The sequence below is a fragment of the Arvicanthis niloticus genome, chromosome 23, assembly GCF_011762505.2.
Source record: "Arvicanthis niloticus isolate mArvNil1 chromosome 23, mArvNil1.pat.X, whole genome shotgun sequence".
NCBI lineage: Eukaryota > Metazoa > Chordata > Mammalia > Rodentia > Muridae > Arvicanthis > Arvicanthis niloticus.
This window is the reverse complement of record NC_133430.1, coordinates 7,386,223-7,400,127: the sequence shown is the minus strand read 5'-3', so window position 1 is coordinate 7,400,127 and position 13,905 is coordinate 7,386,223. Positions and strand designations below refer to the sequence as shown.

The following is a 13,905-nucleotide window of genomic DNA, read 5'->3' as shown; positions in this document are numbered from 1 at the left end:
TTAAGCATTGCAGAGTGAGTATCTTGATCCACCCTGCCTTGGGATGGGGAAGAAGAGTGTGGAGGCAGGACAGCCTGGCTGGTGGGCCCTCTCTGGGTGGATCTGTAGGTGGGTTCTGCAACATGCTCTTTGCATTAAGGGGGAAAACCTACCCCTCTATGGAAGAATCACACATCATATAAATAAAAGTGAACAGACCCTGTCACCTCACTAGTCACATAACTTTCCATTAACAAAGTTAATTGTTTCAGGTAAAAGGCAGGATCTAGCCTTTCTTGCTCGTGTTAGAAGGTTGTTTAATTTGGTGAGGTTGCAAACTGAAAACTATGTTGCAGCTAAAGAGGACTTCTATTATTATTATTATTATTATTATTATTATTAATTATTTACTTATTCACTCTTCATCCTGCTCACTGTGCCCCTCCTGGTCACCCCTTCCCCCATCCCCTTCTCCTCTGAGCAGGTGTGGATCTCTGGGTATCCCCCCTCCCTCTGGCACATCAAGTCTCTGTGAGGCTAGGTATATCCTTAGAGAGGACTTTTCTTGGTGTTTTGTTTGTTTGTTTTGTTTTGTTTTGTTTTGTTTTTCGAGACAGGGTTTCTCTGTGTAGTCCTGGCTGTCCTGGAACTCACTCTGTAGACCAAGCTGGCCTCGAACTCAGAAATCCGCCTGCCTCTGCCTCCCAAGTGCTGGGATTAAAGGCGTGCGCCACTACTGCCTGGCTAGAGAGGACTTCTTAACTTGAGATGTGTTCCCATGCACATCTCAAAGGTCAGTTTTTAAACCTTCTCCAGCACTACTAAACCAACACATTAAGAACTCCTGCCACAGGAAAACACCGCTGTATGACCCTTACACATCTGCCCACTACCCCACCATGCAGGTGTTCAGACCAAAAAAAAAATCTGAATCTAGAAAACAAAACAAAAACCCTTTGGCTCCTGGCAGCAATTCTGCAGGAATACTCCAGGAGACAGGGGCCCCTCCTCCTTACAAACATTCATTTCCTGGAAAATAACTCAAAGACAAGGTATGTGAACACTTCAGGAGTTAGTGGCTGGGAGTTGGCTCACTTGTTGCACAAAGCTGAGGTCCCTAAATCTCAGCCAATGTCTGTAATTCCAGTTCTCCTTCAACAAGGTATCACAGGTGAACCCATGAACAACAAAAAACTGACACCCTGTCTCAAACAAGAGGAGAGGACCAAAGCCTGGTCGCCCCCTTCCACATGTGTCCACACAGAATGTACTCACAGAACAGTACACACAAGAAAACGGTTTTTAAAAAGTAAAGCTTTAGTGATGACAGGTGTACTCACACACTAGAAAGGCACGTGTTAAAAAATTACTAACTTATAGTTTTATTTCCAATGCAAGGATGTGGAAACAACTAAATGTCATTTACAAGGTAGGGCCGAGCTATCTTTGTGTGTGTGCACAGTTGTCCCCCGTGCAGTATCCCCTTTCTTTTTTTTTTTTTTTTTTGGTTTTTCGAGACAGGGTTTCTTTGTGTAGTCCTGGCTGTCCTGGAACTCACTCTGTAGACCAGGCTGGCCTCGAACTCAGAAATCCGCCTGCCTCTGCCTCCCAAGTGCTGGGATTAAAGGCGTGCGCCACCACCGCCCAGCACAGTATCCCCTTTCAAACCAACATGGTATAAGTCATAACTATATTTAGGAATTAAATGTTGAGGAAAATCTTACTGCTGAACTCAAGGCTATAAAGGAGAAAACCCTCCTAAAGCGAAGAAAACGTCTCTTCAGTGCACACTTCCCAACCAATCAAAAGTTCACGAGTTGCTATTTACAAAAATTAGACGGGTGGGTGGGAGTCCAGAAACAAACGGATCGAACAAGGTTGTAAATTCTCTCTGCAGTAAAATGTAAATTTTGGTTTCTTCTTGTAGCACAGTCGAAGGTCAAACACAGGGGATGTTGCAAAGTTTTTGTCTAACGTTGAAGAAAGACACGCAGGCAGACTGAAGCACCAACACCCTTTGCGGTGAACATTCAGAAAAGCAGCTGCCACTTGTTTACGGTTGGATAACTTTCTGGGAAAAGGCACCGTGGCGCGCTAGCCAATGAACCTCTCGGCCGGCCACGTCTCCAGGGCGTTGGCGGGGATAAGGGGAGCCTCCTGCCCCGGCGGTGCCAGGGCCTCCATCTCGCGTACCACCTGCGTGAACACGCGATCCACCATCATTTTGCTCTTGGCCGTGATCTCCAGGAACGGGCAGCGCCACTCGCGGGCCAGCGCGCGTCCCTGAGCCGTCAGCACCCGTCGCTCGGCGTCGAGGTCGGCCTTGGTGCCCACCAACACGAGTGGGACTGCGCGCGAGCCCCGCAGCCGGCCCATGCGCTCCCGCAGCGGTCGCACGGCCTGGAACGAAGCCTCGTCGCACACGCTGTAGAGCACCACGAAGCCGTCGCTGTTCCTGATGTACAGGTCCTTAAGGGTGACCAGATGCTCGGCGCCCACCGTGTCCACGATCTCCAGCAGCGCGGGAGCCCGGTTCACCTCGATCACCTTGCTGAACAGCTCCTCTACCGACGGCTCGCAGCGTTCGGGGAAGCGGCCGCACGCGAACTGCGTGGCCAGCGCCGTCTTGCCCACCGCGACGCTGCCCAGCAGCACCACCCGGTAGTCCTTGGCGGGGCGCAGCACCAAACCCTCCATGGCCGGGACAAGGGGACGCGGGGAATGGCGCTGGGAGGCGGCACGGGGAGGACCAGAGGGCGGGGCGCGAGGCCGAGGGCGCGCGCGCGTCCCCGTGGCGCCCGAGAGGAGAGGCCCCGCCGCCGCCGAGGGTCCCTGGATCTCAGCCCCGCGAGTCTCTTCGCCTCAGCTTTGCGCGCTGCTCCCGATCCCACCGCCCCACGCTGCGCCCGGGACTCAGCCTGCCCCACCAGCACCTCCCCTGAGCCTCCTCTCTCCCCTAGGTCCTGCCCGGCCTCCCTCCCACACCCCGCAGACCAGCTGGGACCCCCCCCAGTCAGTCCTGAACTGGCTACCCCAATGAAGGAGCCCCTCGCTTGACAGAACAGAAGGTAATCTGATCCCTTCCTGGCCAACCCATGAAAGACTGGGATTTCGGCAGCATTCCAGATGCGGACGTGCCCTCTGCTCCCTACCGCTGGCCCCTCCAGGCTGGGAGGACCCCACGCTCGGAGGCAGATGAAGAAGCTGGTCAGAGAGGGTCCCAATTCCCTCTTGGTCCCTTCTCCTTGAACTCTGTACAATGCAAACCACACAGACTCTCCCACTTCCCCACCCCCGCTTCCTGGTTTCCCATCCTGGTGAAGACTCCTCACCTCGGCCATCCATACAACTGTGTCACTTTGTGGAAATGAGAACTCACACAACAGCAAGTAGAACCTGGGAAGCGCCAGGCAAAGCCCATGGCCACCTTCTCAGTCCCCTTCCACTCTGGGCTCCCTCACTGACTGCAGAGGAGAAAGCCTGGGCCCCATTTCTGTCGTTGTTTCCCTGAGTGAACTCCCATCCATCTCCTGCAAAACCCAGCTGCCTAGGCTGCCCGCAGTGCTCTGGTGAAATTGAAGTGGTTCAGCAGAGGAAGGTGCTCTTCTATAAATTGTGCAACACACGATCATCCCCAAAAGAACTCTTACAGGGCATTCTGGGACAGGAAGTCAGCAAAAGACTAGCAAGAATGATGAGTAACTAAACAACCCCTGAGACGCTGGAGCTCCATCCAGGTTCACAAGCTTCCTGCAGACAACTTCTGAAGGAACACAGAGCAATCTACAACCTCAGATGTCATACAACAGGCAAGGAAACCCCACACAGTACAACCACACCCCAATCTGTGACCCTGACATCGTCAGGAACAAAATAATAACGTTTTGTCTGAAGAAATAAAAATAAATGACAGGAACTCTCAAGAGACTAGTTTGGGAAAGACTCTACAAGAAAAATGTAGAAGTGAAAATTCAGGGTCTTGTCTTAGTATGTGAACTGACAGATCGTGTGATGTAAGAAATAGATATCCTTCAGGGTCTTTGTCTGGGGGTCTGGAAGCTGGAGGTTAAGAGGTATGGAGCTCATTCCACAAGGAGCTGACTTTTACAGGGCTCACCACCACTACCAAAGGAACATCCAAGGAGGCTCCCATACCAACTCCCCTCCCCCCCAGTTCCCACCCTTGAACATAGCCATCTATGCAACAGGACTACTCACAAGAGTGCTCAAAAACCATCCTGCTGACTGTTGGTGTTCCTTCATAGACTCCAAAGACGCACTTCTGCACCTGTTAGCCCTATGTAATTGCGCATGACCTTGTGGTCTTGGGAGGTGCTTAACTAAATAGTGTGTGCAAGGAAACAGAAGGTAAGTAGGGGGACCCCATCTGTGGGGGAAATTGCTATCCATGCTGGGTGGCTGCTTTAGGTCACCCACTGTCTTGTAGCCCTTTACCCGGGCTCTGTCCCCAAACCAAAGGAACTCCTCGGTTCCCCAAGTTGGGACTTTGGTGGAATCATACTTTGGTTTGCTGTTAATGCCCTATAAGGAAGGGGTAGATGGCTGGGTGATGGTGTGCACACCTTTAATCCCAGCACTTGGGAGGCAGAGGCAGGCGGATCTCTTAGTTTGAGGCCAGCCTGGTCTACAGAGTGAGTTCCAGGACAGCCAGGGCTACACAGAGAAACCCTGTCTCAGAAAAAAAAAAAAAAAAAAAAAAAAAAAAAAAAAAAAAAAAAAGAGAGAGAGACAAACCCAACAACAGAAAAGGAAGGGGTGGATAGTCTATGCCTCTCCAGGTAGAGCTCCTGAAACACACATGAATAAAATGCACACAAAGACATAAACTTGAAAAAGATTTACATATGAATATCACCAGGTTTCACTAGAGCATCTGAACCGTTGAGATTGTCCTGGAACTCACTCTAGACCAAGCTGGCTTTGAACGCCCTCAAGTGCAAGGATCAAGCCCGGCTGCCTTTGAGGTTCCTGTTTTAAATGCACCTCCCTTCACTGGTTCTTGAGTATGTATTCATGCATTGACTGGAGAGGGGACAATCTGTGAGTAGAAGGCTGGGGATCCCAGCCCCATGTGAAGCTCAGGGTGTTTAAGGGCCTGGCAATTGAGTCCTGTCAGTGGCCACTGACTTATTAATCAAGGCTATGGAATAGGACCGTCATAAAAATCTTATCACAAGGGATTTGGAGAACTTCTGAGCTGATGCAGGAGAGTGGGACACCTCCAACATCTGCAATAAGTACCCTGTGAGACCTCACACCTGCACCTCCACATTTCACGAGATGGAAGGTAAACACATGGAAAGTGCTCCCTGGTTTCTATGAACCTTAAAGAGTGTATTTGTAGATGCTGTCCTATGAAGTGTGGAGGGCCCAGTATTGCCACTAGTTCTGAAATGGAGGCAGTGCTGTGGTCTGGACCCTCCAGCTTGCAGAGCCAACAGTCATCGTGTCCGGGATCAGAATTAAATAACAGCCCCTGACTCACAGGCGTGTGGGGAGCTAGTTGGTGTGGAAACCCCCACCGCACTGGAAGTGGTGTGAACAGCAGTTCCTTTAACAGGTTATGGAGTCACTGGAACACTGCTAACAAGATAAAACATCACGTGAAATTATGGACGACGCTGGTTCTCAGCAGCAGCTGCCCATACTGGGGGATGGAGGGAAGGCAGCAGGTCCCTGCAGCAGGACCACAGAAGGTCTTGAATTGATGGGTGGCTGTTTCAGGGTTTGTTATTGCTGAGGCTTTGAAGACCACTGATAAAAGCCAGCCCGCCCCAGTCATTCCTTTTACTATTGGTACAGTGGCTGTTTATTACTTGTCACTGATGAAGTGAAACCATGATCCCACCATAAAGACACAGGCTGCACCTGGCAGTGCCATCTGAGTCCACCTGGGCGCCTGTGTAACAGACTGAGTCTCCCCGCAGATCCTTCACCCTACACCAGCAAAGTGGACTTCACAGGGTAGCATTGAGACATGCGGTTGGCTGTTCATGCAGCCCCGTCCTGACCTCTACTCCCTAATCAGAGTTCCCCGAGTTCACAGCATGGATGTTGATGGCAATATTTATCAATATTTATAACAGCAGCACCCGATCTGGCTTGTAGTTATGGGGCCACCATCTTCCCAACTAGGTAAAGCCTGAGGCCACGAGCAGCCGTGTTTTCTTGCTGCTGCTTGGCTCAAGCCAGCTCAGGCGAGCAAGATGCATCGGCCCTGCCACCCACTAGACATCAGTGTGGGAGATGGCTCTGCCAATCTGCCACGCTGTCTCCACAATGCTTGGCTGAGCCCAGACCATCCCACAATCCACGAGGTACCCAGTAGAAATGAGACTCTAATGATTAAAGATAATCCAATAGCTTTATATATTTGGTAAAGCTCAGTAACAAGATGCCCACGCAATTAGAGGTGTTAACCAATTAACTAACCTATATATAAGTTGTTACCCAGGGCTGCTCTCGATTCATGCATGCGTGGCTCTCCGTGGCTCTCCGTGGCTCTCCGTGGCTCCTACATCTCTGCCTCTTAGCTCTTCCATTTTCTCTCCTTACTCCTCTGACATTAGGTCCTACCAAATTACTGAGTTTATGGTAATTGTTGTGTGTGTGTGGGGGGGGGGTGGATATCCCGCTACACATGGAGCGTGATCTGGGTACAAGTAATCCATCTTTAGAAGTGGATTCAGGGACCAGGAGTGGGGCCCCTGGGCTAGTCAGGAGCATAGCACAGAGAATCCAATGCAGGAATGCACCTGAGCTGGACACTAGAGTAAAATGTACTTTAAAATTGCCCACTGCTCCCCCAGGAATGAAGCACACTTGCTCACAGCATGCACACACAGGCCACATTCACAGCGTGAGCTGGAGAGCTTCTGGGTAGTGGCTGCAGAGAGCCTGGGCTGGCCCAGGCAGGCCACACCTGTGCAGTTAGCCGACTCCTGCAGCCATGACCTGGGCACAAGAATGAACACAATGCATAAGGGGCTGAGCCAGTAGTTGTGCTTTGAAAATACCCCATCATTTGGGGGTGTGACGGGTACTGTGAAGGTCGGTCTCACTTGCTAGTTTGATGAGACGTAGATCACCTGAGAGACAGGCCTGTGGGATGGCTGTGGGTGCCCTGGACTGACATTCCGGGCTGTATAACAGGAAACGAGAGCTGAGCATCTGCATTCTGCTTGCTGGCTAAGGATGTAATGTGAGTAGCTGCCACAAACTCCTGTCAGGTGCTTCTGTCAGGCACTTCGTTACATAGTAACAGGAGACAGGCGTAAGCCCTCAGGTCCTTCCCTACTAGCTTTAGCTGGAGTCTGAAACAAAAGCAAGCTTCTGCATGGCAGTGGATTTGATGGGAATTACTGTTCCCTGACCAAGGTGCCTACACCCCAAGGATGTGTTACTGTACACTTCTGAATCAGAGTTTTTATTGGGAAGGAGCACTAGGTTTTTAGAATCAATAAGTTAAATAAAAACATCCCACACACTTAACGTGATTCATGGGAGTGAATTCCCCACTACTGAATAGCACTTCTCTCACCTCTGCCATCCAGACCATCTTCTGTTTGGGTTTTTGGTTTTTTTTTTTTTTTTTTACTGTGCTTAGCTGTGTCATTCTTAGACTGTACACACTGGTCCCTCCTTTGGACTGCTGTTCCCTCAGGATTCTGCATGATTTGCTTGCTCACTGAATTCAGGTTTCCTGCTGCAATGTCCCTGCCATGCCATGATCATCCCATGATGACTGTTACATGTGGACTGTGTCTCCCTGTAATTCATATGCTGAAATTCTAGCCCTCAGGATCTCAGGTGACCTCTGATAAACAGCCTGGTGTTTACGTGTCCTGGTGGGAGGAAGAAATTGTCCACACCATAGTTGCTAAAAGGAATCCTGCAGCAATATATATATTTAGGAATTGCCAGAGTCTGCTGATCAGTCAATGCAGGAACCACAACTGGGGGAGTATCGTGGTTTTAATGTGCTTGGCCCAAGGACAAGACCCTCATTCTAGCTGCCTGGAGGACAGTATTCGGCTAGCAGCCTTCAGATGAAGATGTAGAACTCTCAGCTCTGCCTGCACCATGCCTGCCTGGATACTGCCATGTTCTTGCCTTCATGATAATGGACTGAACCTCTGAACCTGTAAGCCAGCCCAGTTATATGTTGACTTTATAAGAGTTACCTTGGTCATGGTGTCTGCTCACAGCAATAAAACCCTAACTAAGACAGAGAGTGAGGATGATTATAGGAAAGGCAGAAAGAAGATGTAAAAGACAGATATAGGAGGGTTGCTGGTCCATATCGAACCAGCTGCGAGTGTATTTTTTCAGTGTCTTTTAAAGGCAAGCAACAGAAAATATGACCAATTCCAGGAATATAAACAATGACCACAAATGCTTACATGTAAAGTTTATGGTACACAGTATCTATGTTTCACTAAGGCCATTTCCTTCAGGCTAGGACAGTCTCTTAAGAATGTATGCATAAGTGAAGGAACTTGGAAGAGTATAACACACATCTTAACTAAAAACAAAGACAGATATTGGCAGACTCATTCATGATTAATCACAAGTAAGAAGTTATCCAAAGTTAACTCTGGATGTGCTCCCCACATGTTCCCCTTTTTTTTAAAATCAATACAAGCCAAAGCTGTCTCCGTTATTGGCATAGAAAGATTATGCCTGTCTTAGGAGTCCCCTCAAGAAGTGTTTCATCAGTACATGAATCCTAGGATTCATGCCCTGTCTTCAGTTGATCCACATCTGAGAGAAGTGGTGGTCTTTTTTTTTTTTTTTTTTAATCTATAAGAGCAGCATACCTTATCAGTCACAGAGAAGAAAGTTGTGCCTGTCCTAGGCTGCCATCTGAAAACTCAGCTCTTATCCATCATTGGCACATGAATAATCTTGTATTCATAGTCTGTCTTAGGTTGAAAAAGGTTTTTCAAGATAATCTTACCTGTCACTGACTACCAACTTCTGCTAGGGAAGACATTGGTGCTTGAATTCATGTAACTCTGCTTTGATATCTGTAAACACTCTAATGATTCCTCTCAAAAGAACAAGTAATAGACATGCCATAAAAAAGCCAAATTATGCTATGCCCAATAAGAGAGATATAACAATGACCATGAAGGGAAAACAGCTTGTAACTTTTTCAAAATATCATTTGCAATGCCAGCAGCATCAAAATACAAAGGTCTAGTAGGTTGGCCTAACACTCCTTGTATTCTAATGCTAACTGCTGGCCTCCAAGATTTGGAATCAGCACGTAGCTTCTAGGAACCTGCCCCTAGTTAATTCTAATTGGTAAATAAAGATGCCAGCAGCCAATATCTGGGAAGAAGAAAGAGAGGTGGGGTTTAGGTGTCCCTGGCTAGGGACCATGAGGAAAGAGAGCAAAGGGAGTTGCCATGCCTTAGGTGAGGTGCAGGAGGGAGAACCAAGGCCACCATGTAAAAGGGCCAAAAGAACATGGCTCAGAGGGCTGCTCAATTGGGTCAAGAGCAGCCAAGATAGAACATAGAAATTAGTAAGTAGGAACTCAAAGTTATTGGTGGAAGGTAGATTCTAACAGCATAGAAGTTAGGCAGTTCCCCAGCTATTGTGCTGCTTAAGGCATACTAAAATATAAAGGCTGTGTGTGTGTGTTTTATCTGAGAACATAAATGGTCAATGGCAGGAAGGAACCCCATCCCAGGATCTATTAAAATATCCATACTACATAAAGACTTTGCATTTCTTAAACTTACAACCTCCTTATGCAGGGCTAAGAAATCTAAAGAAGTATTAGTATTATGAAGAAATACCTTGAAGGTGCCTTTTTACTCTGGTCCAATTAGACTGACTTCCATTATACATATTTGGAGTTATACAAATCCATAGATATTGTGCATGACATTCCAAATGGCTCTGACTTGCATTCCTAGTACCTTATCTCCCATTATCTGTATTATGTTATACAATGTATCAATTCTTTGTTCTAGTGGTCAGTCCAAATCCTCTTGTATGCTTGGTTACATTTTCTGCAAGACGATTTAAAAAACTAGCTATTTGTAACTCTTGTGCTAAAGCTAATGCAGAAGTAGTAGCATTGGCTATAAGAGTTATTAGAGCAACAACAGGCAATGATCTGCCCAACCATATCTTTGCTCCTTGCCAGAGTATAATCTAATTCTTCCAATATTTTTTAAGCCTTTTTCAGAACACGAGGGTTCAGATGAATTTACAGGAATCATAATAAAAGCTGCTTGGTGTACCACCATTACAGATAGACCATCATCTAGTACAGAAACACAACTGGACAAAAGACAATTAAAACAAGAAACATTGAACTAATTATCAGAGCCAATAACAAAGGTAACACTCCCAATTAATAAAAGATTAGGTGGGGTAACGCAGGATGCTACATTTACCTAAACCTCAGAACCTGTTCCATTTTCATCCACAGCAAACATAACATCAAACAAGGCAGCTACCAATTTCCACGTGTCTCTGAAAATGTTCATAACCAGCTCTCCAAATGCCCACTGTTGTGGGACTGTGCAAGGATAGCTTGGTTCCTGGTCAAGCGCAGGCCTCAAACCGGGGACCCTAATGGGACAATGGCAGGTGTTTAGCCACGCCCCAAGACTCCAGGCTCCTGACACATGACCAAGACCTCCATTGATCAGTGCCTTGCCCCTACCAGACCCTCCACAGGTAGAGGGCATGACTACAGGCCTCAGGCCCTCAAGAGACTTCCATATTAATGAGATACCTAAAGGCCAGAGGGTGTAGCCAATTAAATATTCCTTCCCAGACCCTCCTCCTTACAAATGGTATTTAACCAAAGGCCCGCCCTGGGGATGTGGGGGGGGTACAGCAAGATTCATCTACCATCCACCATGAAAATAAAGCTTATAAAACCATGGGCTTCCTCCTGTCTTTGGGGTCTGCCTTGGGGAACTGTAGAGAAGGTCTCAACTATTGAGCTGCTGCCTAATCCCCCCCAGGAGGACTTCTCTGCATTCCAGCCACAGGGACTGTCAATTCAACCAAGCTAGCTGACCCTGCCAAACGAGTACAACAACCAAGAGTCTCTTTCCCCCAGGGTGCTGTCAGGGCCTCTCTTTCCCCCTTCCTCTTGAGTCTCTGTTCATCCTCAACCCCCCAGCGGCATCTGGGAGCCCCAATGGAGACCACTGGCCTCCGGGTCCACTCAAGAGCCCTGCCCCCCCCCCCCTGTGGAACTTCAGACTGAGACCAATCCACCCCTGGGTGGAGCCCCGAGCAGCTGCTTAGCCCAGAGTCTGCCCACACCAAGTGGAAGAAGCTCAGTCAAAATTCCCGTGCTTTTGCCTCTCTGATCCGTGGCAGACACGCGGGAACCACAACACAGCCCAACAGGATCCCGCACCCACGCAAGAGCTAACAACACCACACACTGTCATTTCCTTCTGTCCAATATTGGACTGATTTCCAGACTAGCACATGACTGAGTCGGGATAACCGGTCACATTAAAGGAAAGAGGAAGGCCATTATAACACTTTCTCCATTTGATTGGTTTTTCAAAGGCAGGTTCCACAGTCTCTGTGTTCTCTCCCAAGGTCTAAAAGCCTGAGGCAAGGCAGCTTGTCCAGTCTGAGATATAGGTATTCCCATCTTTTTTTTTTTTTTTTTTTTTTTTTTTTTTGGTTTTTCGAGACACGGTTTCTCTGTGTAGCCCTGGCTGTCCTGGAACTCACTCTGTAGACCAGGCTGGCCTCGAACTCAGAAACCCACCTGCCTCTGCCTCCCAAGTGCTGGGATTAAAGGCATGTGCCACCACTGCCCGGCTTAAGTATTCCCATCTTAATGCTTTGCACTACAGTCTTCGAGATATTCTTCTTCCAAGTCTGAGGGCGCACAGAAACACATACTACATTGGTCCTGTTTCTAGTCAAACAAATGGATAGGCCCTGAGCCATAGCAGTATAATTCACCAGTTTGGAATACTTTCTACTCTCAGACCAAGGGAATCCAACAGCTGAGAATTATTAGAGGTCACAAGTTCTTCTGGCCTTGACCATACAGAAGAATGTAGCAAAGGTGGGTCAGGCACATATGCCCAGTACAGCTTCCTCATCACCATCATCAGGGCACTCAGCAAGGTCACATTCAGCATCATTTTGGGGCCAAGCATCAGATGTCTCAACAATCGCTCTGCCAGCCACCGTGCTCCTTCAGCATCCTGTGGGAAAACACAAACATGCCCTTGACCCCATATTAGTACCGGATCAGGACCATGCCACGCCAATAAGCAGATCCTTCCATTTCACTTGGGCATAAGTATGCCTATTGTAGGGTGTTATAGACACGCAGCAGCAGAGAGTCCTTTGGTATCCAAGGTCAAAAACTTCAAAATAAAATTCTGTGTGAAGAAGTGTACAGTGCCTCCCCCTTTTCTGTAACTGATTTTTAGAGCTCTATGGGCTCAATCCATAATTCCATGTCCTTGAGGACATGTGAAACTCTACATATTATATAGATTATAACTTATATTTTATAAATATAATTCATATTTAATTCATATTTTAACATATATAATTAATATTATAACAGTATTTAATTTTTATCTAAGGTATTTAATTAATATCTAATGCCTATTGTTTATATTTACTGTTAATAATACATATTAATGTACATAAATCATATTCAGTGAATATAATTTAGATTTAACTTATATAATTTATATCTAATGTATAATTTATATGTAATGTGGATAATTTATAAGTATACATGCATGTGTGAATATCTATGTAGTTATTAGGGATGGATTACCTTCTGATAACACATGAATAAAATTACATTTTATATACTTTTTCAATGTATATAAATTCTAATAACTTTATAATATGTTATTTTATATAATTTATGTTTGGGGCTACCTGCTGGATTGGATCAGAGCAGGCAGGTGTACTTATCTGAAGTCCATTTGATCTGTGATAGGTGGCTCCAAGTCTTGGGACTCTTGACTCCCTGAAGCTTATGTGAACTTTAGTTTGCAAAAGGATGTACATTAGCATTTACTAGGGTATTGAAGTCCATATTTTAGAAATATAATTAACAGGGTCTGTTAGACAACAGGAGTAGACTCATGCCTTTGAGACCTAGTAAGAGCTATGCGTTTGGGTTAAAAGGAGCAGAACATGTTTTTCCTCAATCCAAAGGGCTAGATATACAGATTGAACAGAGGTGTTTTTAGCATGATGGGAAGCATCATACGTTTATATTCAGAAGACAACCAAAGGGACATTAAAATCTTGAGCTCGTGACTGACTTGTAAACTGCCAGTCTTCCATTAGCTTATCAGAACTCCACTGATCAATGCTAAAACTCTGAACATTGAAATTACAGTAGCATGAAGGGGAAATATGAAACATGTCCCCCTTCCTATATCTTAAATCACTTCTTACATCTCTATTACTTGCATTTATGTGGCTTAAAACATCTTTGTAGACCCTCTGACACTTATGACTTGCATTTATCAACTTTAAGCATCTTTCATCTGAAACAGTTGTTTCTTTCTGAATCAGCATCATCCAACTTCTTTTACACCCTCCAACCTTCATCATTTACATTTACCAGTCTCAAACATTTTCCAGAAACATTTTTTTCTTAGACCTTAACCTGGTGGATTGGATCATGAATCACCTGAACCAGAGCTCACGCTTTCCGCTTGAGAGCCAGTCGCTCAGGACTCGCTCAGCAACCTGCTCTGCTCCACGGAGGCGCATCCAACCCTGCCTGGCAGTTCCCTCCATGCTCATCCAGCCTCCGGCCATCCTGCTGGCTATCATTTCTGCTCCTACAGGGGTCAGCAGGCATGGACACAGGATTTAAATTTTGAAAATTGATTAACCGACGGGCAGTGGTGGCGCTCG

General features: G+C 46.8%; 1 protein-coding gene across 1 annotated transcript; it reads right to left on the bottom strand.

The window, feature by feature from the left end:
* Window positions 1–1,201: 1,201 nt before the first annotated feature.
* Window positions 1,202–2,961, bottom strand: LOC143436747 (ras-related protein Rap-2a-like). The gene has a single exon (XM_076921097.1). The coding sequence runs from the start codon at window positions 2,674–2,676 to the stop codon at window positions 2,074–2,076; it is 603 nt and encodes a 200-aa protein (XP_076777212.1). The 5' UTR covers window positions 2,677–2,961; the 3' UTR covers window positions 1,202–2,073.
* Window positions 2,962–13,905: the final 10,944 nt, after the last annotated feature.

Bases quoted from the DNA above. Each gene is read 5' to 3' on its own strand.
- LOC143436747 (XM_076921097.1), bottom strand. From the start codon at position 2,676: ATGGAGGGTTTGGTGCTGCGCCCCGCCAAGGACTACCGGGTGGTGCTG.